The sequence below is a fragment of the Sparus aurata genome, chromosome 22, assembly GCF_900880675.1.
Source record: "Sparus aurata chromosome 22, fSpaAur1.1, whole genome shotgun sequence".
Lineage (NCBI taxonomy): Eukaryota > Metazoa > Chordata > Actinopteri > Spariformes > Sparidae > Sparus > Sparus aurata.
The window spans coordinates 513,154-523,212 of NC_044208.1; the positions used below are offsets into that span (position 1 = coordinate 513,154).

Here is a 10,059-nt window from a genome sequence, read left to right on the forward strand (position 1 = left end):
AGTAGCATTCACTTTGAGGATGTGAGTTGTATTTTCACACTAATCCATCCATCCAGTTTGCGTATGGACACCCGAACTTCCTCTGGCGCTTCCGGGAGGATCCCAAGGGGCGTGTCCTGGGTCTTCCCAGGGGTCACTCCCGGCGGGGATTATTATTATTATCATCATCAATAATAATTTAATAAAAGTGTTATCATATCATTATTATCATTTGTATCAATAACAATAATACAACAACAACCACAATAAAATATACACTATATTCTATCATCTGTCATTACCACAATTGGACTTAAGACACAACAGACACAGTAGCAGTGGGTGAGCTATTTATTTTTTATGAAGCAGAAATCTTGATGTCATGGTTTATGAACCATGAACAATGCATGTCAGCAGAACCCCACCCCCCAACTATTCTCAGATCTCCAGACACATATATTGATAAAGTAAAAAACATTCACTTGCAATGGTTTTGAGTTACTTCCATGAAACCTATACTTTCACTTTCCCAACATTGACAAATGTGTACATGTCACTATACTAAAACTGGAATTCAATATCAATCCAAACTATTACTAATTGTTTCAGCTGACATTAGTGGATGCAGTGATGAACTGTCATGACAGGCAATGGCTTTATGCAGTGATGTCTCCTACAGAATCTTGTCTGTTTTAATCCAGTGTCATCTGTCTACAATTCTTCTTCTGAACTGCTATAGTCCTGCTGACTCTCCTCTTCTTCTCCTCCCTCTTCTTCTCCTCCCTCTTCTTCTGCATCCTCTTTTTCTTCCTCAAATGGACTGAAAGAGGAGCTTGCATCCACAAGGGCATAGGTGCTGGTGACACTGCTCAGTTTCTCATGAAGAAGGTGCCGCTTGTGAAGAAGACAGCAGTGTAGTCCCCTGTATCCCTCTTCTGTCATATCTGGGGATGACACTAAAATGAAAAGAAAACTTTGATAAATAAGGCAGCTTATATTGATCAATGAAGTCTGGATCATGCATTTTGAACTTGTTACTGGATTTGTGACAAAAAAGGGTGTTTAGATTTGATCAAACTGCAATAATTACATGACACTAGTGTGATAGTGTCATTACATGTCACTACATGCCATTTTACTCCTCAGTAGTGATGGCTCGGTTGCGAACGAATCAGTTCGAACGAACGGTTCTTTAACGCGAACGAACTGACCTGATTCCCCGTTTCACTTCTCTCTCGTTCGTTCGTTCATTCTCACAGACCAGTCACTGTGTTGTTCACTGTTCAGTTATCAGAGTGGTGAGGAGGACTGAGAGCCAGCCAATCGTATGCTGGGTCTAGGACACTGTCGTCGAATTTTAGCCAATGAGAACCGTTTACATAAAAAAAAAAACCCATTTCATTTCGTTCGTAGCTCTCGTTCTGGTTCGGTTATGATTCCTCTCCTGTCATTCTCGTTCAGTTAGTCACTCGTTCTTGGCTAGCTGGCTTTAGCTGTTAGCTGCTAACTGTCGTGTTGTCCAAAAGTACACATAATCATGTAGTTGCAGCTATGTATTTGCCATTAACAGCTTGTTATGTTGACCGTTAGCATGATCGTTTGAGAACGAGGTGCTGAGAACTGTGCATTACAATCACCGCCGTTGTACCGGAAGTGCGACTGAACGAATGAACGAACGAACTACATGAGCGAGTCATCCTGCCGAACTGACCGACGGGAACTGAATCTCGACATCGAACGATGAAATCCACCTCTACTGCTCAGTGGCACTGATTTATCATTACATAGTATTGTGTAATTGGCAGAGATGTTCACAAGTCTTTTTGGGAAGTCCAATCAAGCCTAAAGTCTCTACAAAATAAAAGTCTCCTGTCTCTTCTGGTTGTAATGACCCTTCTATAATCTGCTGCTATCCAATCTGCTAAGAATACTGCACAGCTATATCTAAGAAATTCAGAGCATTTACTGTATTATCATCATCATTATCATCACCCATTTATGCATCCATATTAGCATACAGTATAGATTAGTTGTTTAGCATATGATCACTTTAAACAGGGTATTACAAATAGTAAATATAACAATATATGCAAAGTAAATATTACGAAAAGACACAATGCTCTGGGGAAAAAACTAAACAAAAAAAAACCCCAGCCGTTTCACCCATCACACCTGTCAGTCTGCTGTTCCTCTCTCTATAGCCTGTGTTTGGCTGTACTTTGTATAAAAGGAGTTCAATATATGAAGATCTAACCTCCATCTGAATACAAATCATGTGGCGCTGCTCAGCTGTAGCAGTGTGTTTTATACCAGCAAAAATCGGCACAAGCCCAGAAAATAATGACTGTTCACAAGTCCCACTCAAGTCTGAAGTCACTGTGTGTGCGACTTAAGTGCAACTCGAACTCGGACATTGGGTTTAGAAAGATGTCAAAGTCACTGAGAATGCATCCTCCTTTTAGTAAGGGGAGATTGTGTGGAACCTACCGTGGTTTTTGATGTCCTCGTCAACCTGGCGAAGGAGGTTATCAAGTTTGCCCAAAGCCTTTCTCAAATATTGGCAATGCTGGGTCATCTCTTTCACAATGATAAGCCTCTCCTCTTCCATTCGCCTAACCAGCATGACCTGGTCAAACAGTCGCCTCTTCAAACGTAGACTCACCACTGTTTTGGAAAAGAGAACAGATATGAAACTATCAAAGCATTTTACTACGTACAACAGTTCAGTCAGACAACTCTGGAATGAGAACAAATCATTTATTGAGCATAAGCATGGCAAACTGAGGCACAGCATAGGTATCCTTGAGCATGGCTGCAGCAGGTTTGGTGTCAGGCTCTGTCACAGTAATTCGTTCCCTGAATGATCTGCTTTGGCAGACATTAAAGGCAATTAAGCAGATCCCCGCAGGGAATCAGAGACAGAGCCCGCAGGTGGATGCTGGGCAGGAGGTGGGTTTGCAAAACCTCATGGGCGGCAGCGAGATGTAAGCAGTAGCAGGAGAGCAGCGGCAGCATAGCCAGGGATGAGCAGGTGACTGATCAGCTGATCAGGATGGGCACAGCTTGACTTGTCTGCCTAAACTAGCTTTGCATTATTTTAATTCTATGAATTTCAAAATCACAAAAAACACTTGCTTACCATCTCCTTGCGCATCCCAAGGCAGAATGACATTGTCAGAGAGACTGCACACTGCTTCAATGTCAATTTTTGGCTCCAATGCAGGTTCAGCATTGTAGTGCATGATTGTGTCTTTCAGTTTTTTCTTGACCTCGGCTAGTCTCCTCCTTTTTCGCTGCCTCGTTTTGTTGCTGTCTGTGTGATTAAAAGAAATATTAGGAAAATAACAAAAAAAAAAGCATAAGCTGTTGAGTGATGTAATACTTTATACCATTTTGTCGATAGAGATCATTTTTCTTCTTTCTTATGGAATAAATCATGTCCTCTATCTCCCTCTGGAGCTCCTCCTGGCTACTGGCTGCACTACATGTAGGTCTCTCTTGAAAAATAGAAACAAGGCAAGATGTAAAACGTCATGTAGTCAAATATCACAAGACCTATCATATTGACACACCACCACCAAAGACATTACACACCAGAGGCCGCCCATTGCTTCACATCCTCCACCCACTGCTCTGTGTCCTCTAGAGATATGTTCAGCTCCTGTTTGAGATGTTGGAGGTTGGCTCCTTCCACATCTGCTCTCTGTGTGGCCTAGAGATGAATACAAGAGCCCAAGGTGTAATCTCTCAACATACAGCTGTTAACAATTAATTGACAATAAATCAAAGTAATAAACAACCATTACTTACAAACAATATTTTATTCCTACATGGTCATTGGTGATCTACCCACCGCCTCCATTATTATTTTTGGTTAGATATATTAGGGCTGTTAGATTTTGCCCAAAAATAAAATCTCGATTTTCTTCTCTCAAAAAACGATTTCCGATAACGATTTTTTGGGGAAATGACAAACAATTTTATGTGTGCTGTGTCTTTTGATATGACGACCCTGCCCACCCAAGCTGAAGTACTCAGCTGTAATGGGAAAAGACCTAAACCGAGTTGAGCAGAACAGAGCTGTAACTGTGTAGTGGAAAAGGGCCACTAGTCTTTCTGGCAACAAAGTCCTCACTGCGCCTTAGCAAACGTTGACATGTTTGTTTAAACTGTGTGGGGAGAGCGTGATGGGCGGAAGGAGGCGGAAGTCACTACGATACCCCAGCGCAGCCCAAATAGATGAATAGGGGCTGTAGTGTATTCCATAGTTAGATTTAAAAAATAATTTTTTCACATTTTTAACATGGTCCTAACTAAATAATTGTGATTATGATTTAAAATCAATCAAACAGGCCTATTAGAACACCTGACAAGCACCAGGAAAAAAGGGAAAAAGAGGAAGATTGAAATGAAACATAGAGCCACAGGTGGGAATCAGACCAAGGGCTGTTGCTGAGGATTCAGCCTCAGTACTTGGGTTTCACACACTGCATAAATAGTGCCCTATTTCAACATACAACACAGACCCACAGACTTCTTACTTTGACAAATCTGGCAAGGACTGTAATCATGTCAGCTCTGCCTGCAAAAAACAAACAAAAAACCTCCCAGAAATTATGCAAACGTAAAATTAAAATACATTTTATCATGTGATGCCATTTTGCTTTTACCAACCTGACTTAGTCATATATTTGGTGGTGAGAGCTGCTCTTGACAGGAAGCTGTTCACTTGTTCAACTTCCTCACCAATTGTGTTTCCTGCACCCTCCTGGTTTCTCCCTCCCCACTTCACCTATTCCAAAAACAGACAATAAGATTAAGACATTTGTATTAGAGTCATGCTTTCACATCCAACCTATTTGGTTAAGTTCCTAGTATGTTTGCTTGGTTAATGTAGTTCATTGGAGATGCCAACTGAGCTCTAGTACAGATTAAAAGACCCACATTGAGACGAGATGGTTATCTTGGTCATATACCAAATTGACTCTGGTTCATACTGCAAACGCACCTCTCCAGACTTCAAGAACATGTGAGCATGTTCGTGCTATTGTACATGCTTAATATTTCCTTTCCTCAGTCATCTGAGGGCAGCATGCCTTCGCGTAAAACAGTGTAGGATTTTCAAGATGTTTCTTCAAAGTACATTCAGCATTATGATGCTATACTGTTCAGATAATCATCATGGTTACGAACAAATGACAACTGTGCCTTTGACATAGGTTAGCAATGTCTCTGTCAGAGACGTATAGACTAGTCGTGAAGACACGGCCTTGTTCCTGTGTTTATTTTCTTGCCACTGGACACACCTGACCTACTTAGGGCATGATGTGCACACAGAACAGCACTTTAAAAGCATGTAATGTATATCTCTGGTCTGAACTAACATATCTGAGCTTAAAGGGATAAAAATCAAGCTACAGTATATTTCTAGTGGAAGAGAAGAGGTAAGAGAATTAAAATCAGTGTTGTGATACAAACATTTAACTTGCCACTGTACCTCACATTTGCCAGTGTGAGCCTTGGCATGCATTACTGAGAGAAATGGCTTCATGTCTACAAGAGGCTGGAGCTCTGGCAACTTCTCTGCCATTTTTGTCAGGTATGGCCAATATCTGTAATAGAAAAAACAACACAGCATTTGAGGTTCATAATGGTAAGGACACAAAGCAGGACTTGGAGTGAAAAGGTTGGTATTGGTAGTGTTTTCAACTTGAATCTGCGTGTTCATACGTCTGATGAAATTTTTTTTCACCACAAAATGAGTGTGGTCTGACCAGTGTAACAGAGCTTTGATAACCCATGCAATAAGAACTCAGTAGTAATGGCCACACCTGCGGAAAATATAGAGTTATGATGAGGCAACGGTTGTGACTACCTGCAAGTGATGTCCATACAAAAGAACGTCACGTTTGCCTTTTCAGACAATTCTTTCTGCAAGAACAGCGGATATGCATATATTTCCCCACGGTAGTGGTTCAGGCCTTCTAGCAACGTTCCATGTCGGCACACAGCGATTTCGAGCCCCTCCTCATCCACCTTTGCTCGTGATTTGCGTGATGTTTCTCTGGCTGCCGTAAATGTTGCCGGCCCACAAACATCATGACCAGTGCTCTGAAATTAGATACAATGTGTTACACGTAATACTGGGACAAAAATTAAAGAAGAATTAGATCGTTAAAAACATCCTTACAACTGTCATCAGGCTTCGGATTTTGTCAACAAAGGCCGACACCTTTACATCCTCTGCAATGAAGAGTCCATCAAAAAGAGATGGTTCATCTGTCCTGGTACATTAGAAAAAAAAAGTGTTTGACAACATAATCACACATCCACAAACATTATTACATATTGTCTCTAGAATTTGTGAAAATGCCTATCACACGAAGAGTTAAATGTATTGGCAGTGAGGTCCAGTATAGTCAATAGATCAATTACTAAAATGAGAAAGTGATTCTACTAACCCTTTGGACTTCTTGAAATGATAATGTTTCCTGTTACCATCTGCTGATATGGCCAGCATGTCTGGTGTGCATGCTGGACATACAAATGGCTCCACCTGGCACAGATCATCCTTCTTAAAATTGCAGAAGGCAAATTCCTGAAAGGCTCTGTGGAAGGAATCACCACAAATACTACCCATCTGGAGAGAAGGATAGTAGTATTCTGGTTAATACAAGACTTAGATATTTAGAATGTAAAAAAAACTTGGAAAGAAAAACAGATGCACAGACATCAGAGCAACAGCACAGACGATTACACAGTCAGTGTAGAACAGAGCTCTCTCTCTCTCTCACTCACACTTAAAGGCAAAAAAGCCCCCCAAAAAATACTTTTTATAAAAAATTTGAGATTTATCCATAAACAGAGGTCTTACCCGTCCTGTGCTTTGGGATCTATGCTCAAGCATTCTCAGGAACGCTTGTTGGGACAATGCTGGGCTAGCCAACTTCATCTCCTCAAATGATGTGAAAACATCAAACTTAAAAAGGAGCTGGCAGCTGGTGGTTGCTGGCCAGTATCGGCATCCAAGCAGGTCATTTAACCCTGGGGTCCACTTGTAGTTGCAAAGTGGGCAACACACAACAGGCAGGCACAAGTTGTACGGGCCTGAAAACAAAATTATATTTACCGTTTGACCAGTATCTGTACAACACAGGACAAAAGGATAATAGTAAGATATGTAGAGGAAGTGATGACGCACCTATTGATAGTCACCAAGACAGTGTGTTTGCCAGGGACAATGGTGAAGTCTTGGTCTGTGCCACAGGAGCAGACTTGCAGTGGTGGAGGAATCGGAAGCATGCAAACTGCAGTAAAGAAAATGACCGGAATTACAAATAATAATGTCTGTATTAGTCAAATATAGTCAAAACAGTCAAATGAAAAAGCAAAAAAACAGTTAAAGCAAACTTTAGATGTGGCTTATTATCTTATCTACTAAAATCTTTTAACATACCTTGTTCAGCAAGTTGATGTTGCCCACTTTGGTCGATCACCACTGAGGATGTCGGAGGAATAGGTTTGAAAAAACCATAAATCATGACTTCTCTGTCATGTAACACGTGCTTTTTGTGGACCGTGAGGTCACAAGCAGGACAGAGAAACTGAGTTCCTGAGGGAACACAGTCCAGGCAACGGACCACAGCATCTGCAGTCTTGCATTGCTGACAGCAATGCTTTTTAGCAGTTTCTGCAGCCAATTTGCCGTTCAAGAGCTCTGGCATTGCAGCTCTGAACCTTTTTTGTGATTTCGACTGTCTCTGGGTCCATGCAGACGTGGTGGGTGTCTCTTCCACTTCAGTTGAGGCAGGGACAGTGACCGATGACAACAGGTCTCTCAACATCTGAATATGTTGGTCTAAATGAACAAAACATACAAGATGTGGGTCAATAAAATAAAAAAGTGATTTTCTGCAATGCTTTGTCACTGCATATACATCAGACATATGGGCACTACAGTGTACTTCAGTACAGTAGTAGTAGTAATAGTAGTAATACAATATTCAGATGACTATATTTTACATTTTAAAAATGAAAGAGTAATGTTGACTATGTAAGATGTCATAATTCATTATGCATACCAAGATTTGGGACCTCTTGAGGAATTTCATCTGCATGTTCCTCAACTCTTGGGAGCTCCCGAGAGCTGGAAGGTTCAACTGTAAACACAAAATGTAATGTGCGATGTAAGAACTCTAACTGCTGACCAACAGCATTAAAAACTGTGAATAACAGCATAACTATGTTATACTTTACTCACCCGATCGAGATCGATTCTTCCTCACACGTTGCGGTATGATATTACCATCCCGGTCCCACCTCCTCCAGGTAACATTGGAGCCTTCAGCCCTCTTTCTCTTCCTTACATTTGGGGGCTAAAAGTTTAAAAAAACTGTGTTAATATATTTGCCTTTATTGCGGCACACACCCCCCTGCACTCTCACATGTTCAGCCCCAACCGACGTGCGCTGCACTGCAGACTCAAAATAAATAAATAATGCTTACTTTGATTAAGGAAGTATTCGAATTGAGACACAGCAACACACACACACACACACACACACACACACACACACACACACACACACAGGTGTCTATTATAATAAAAGAGAAACAACGTAGGAAAATTTTACTATTACTGCTTTTGCTGCCAACTCTTCTGCCAAGGCTTTCCCCTTCTCCAACGCCTCTTGCAATGCCTCCATGACAAGGCAGAGTGGGGGAGGGAGGGGTAGGGGGGTAGGGAGAGAGGGAGGGAGGAAGGAAGGACGGAAGGAAGGAAGGAAGTCAAGGAAGTCAAGCAAAGTCAGTAAAAGTAAAGACAGAGAGGGATGAAGTGAAACAACGAGAGACAAAGGAAAAGTCAGAAAAAATTTGTGATGGAAAAGGAATGAGATATTAGTTCTTAAAAGAACTGTTGGTTTTAAATTGCTGCAATCAATGACAGGTGTTGAAAGGGGGAATGATGTTCAAAGACCTGCAAGCAAACAAACAGACCAAAAGGACCTGGGATTAAATCATTTTATTGTTACCACTGAAATAAATGTTTAGTTACATAAACAGTAAGTTATGATAAAGTTCAAAATGAATTAGCTGTGTCTTCTTCAATATCACATCCATGACATTAGGCTACACTAATCAAAACTACCAAGACTGTGTATCACTAGGCTAGGAGTGTTTACAGGCTGGTCCCTGATCATTTGTGTGTACTTTTTTGTTTGTTTACCATGCATTATGACAGTAGCCTACTTTTGGATTCTGAAACCAGCATAACCAATTATGAAAGTCTCTGCAGTAACGTGCATCAAAAGAATTAGGTTTCAGATGCAGAATGCCATGTGGTCCTAGAGCTCATAAGCTAACTTACTGTAGCTGAACTCTTTGCTAACAGCCGGACCTTTCAGGTAAAATAGCATACTTTCAGAGGCATGAGTGACTAACTAAAGCGTAACTAAGTGTAAACTGAACTAAGTAATGTACATATTAATTGCCGATAAACGTGGCTAACTGTTAAAAAGGAAGATAATAAACAAATAAAATCATACACAAATCAAGTGACCTACCAGAGCCACGACGTTCAGCGATATGGCAGGAACACGCCCACTCGGTGTATCGTATTTTCATTGGTCATTAAGGTCAAAGGTTAAATGATGGTAAAGTTAGCTAGAAGTAGCGGTTTTCATATTCTGTCGTCAAAACAAAAGCATTGTCACATTGTCACGGTCGCTGAGCTTTTATTTTGTAAATAACCGGAAATACTTTTACTCCGTACCGTCGCTAGCTTGCGAGTTGTATAGCAACGTCGGAAGCAAATTTTTAAATAAGCTATATTTGGGCAAATTGACCACATATCTGGGATCTACCTTGTTAATTTCTCGCATGAAATGTTTTGAAAACTTAATTAAGTGACATATTAACGGCCGTAAAACGAAAAGTGGAGTTAAACCTAGACCGGAGGCGTGGATTGTGTGGGCTGCAGTTGCCGCTAGAGGTCGCTGGCTGGGTGCTAAACGTAACAAACAGTCGTAATTCGTGTGCGTGCCATAAGACAACCATGGGCGTTTGGCGGAGGAGGACAGT

The 10,059-nt window shown here is 41.1% G+C and overlaps 2 protein-coding genes across 2 annotated transcripts; both read right to left on the minus strand.

The window, feature by feature from the left end:
• Positions 1-315: 315 nt before the first annotated feature.
• On the minus strand, positions 316-7,081 carry LOC115573789 (uncharacterized). Its single transcript, XM_030404758.1, has 12 exons — positions 6,854-7,081; positions 6,441-6,619; positions 6,170-6,263; positions 5,855-6,090; positions 5,477-5,591; positions 4,654-4,771; positions 4,521-4,561; positions 3,574-3,691; positions 3,369-3,476; positions 3,119-3,292; positions 2,467-2,643; positions 316-935 (listed from the first exon to the last, which is right to left on the minus strand). The coding sequence occupies exons 1-12, from the start codon at positions 6,929-6,931 to the stop codon at positions 691-693; spliced, it is 1,683 nt and encodes a 560-aa protein (XP_030260618.1). The 5' UTR covers positions 6,932-7,081; the 3' UTR covers positions 316-690.
• Positions 7,014-9,594, minus strand: LOC115574542 (uncharacterized). The gene is made up of 7 exons (XM_030406140.1): positions 9,543-9,594; positions 8,619-8,956; positions 8,240-8,354; positions 8,061-8,138; positions 7,436-7,837; positions 7,181-7,286; positions 7,014-7,086 (listed from the first exon to the last, which is right to left on the minus strand). Exons 2-7 carry the CDS (start codon positions 8,682-8,684, stop codon positions 7,014-7,016), a joined length of 840 nt encoding a protein of 279 aa, XP_030262000.1. The 5' UTR covers positions 8,685-8,956; positions 9,543-9,594.
• Between the last annotated feature and the right edge of the window lie 465 nt (positions 9,595-10,059).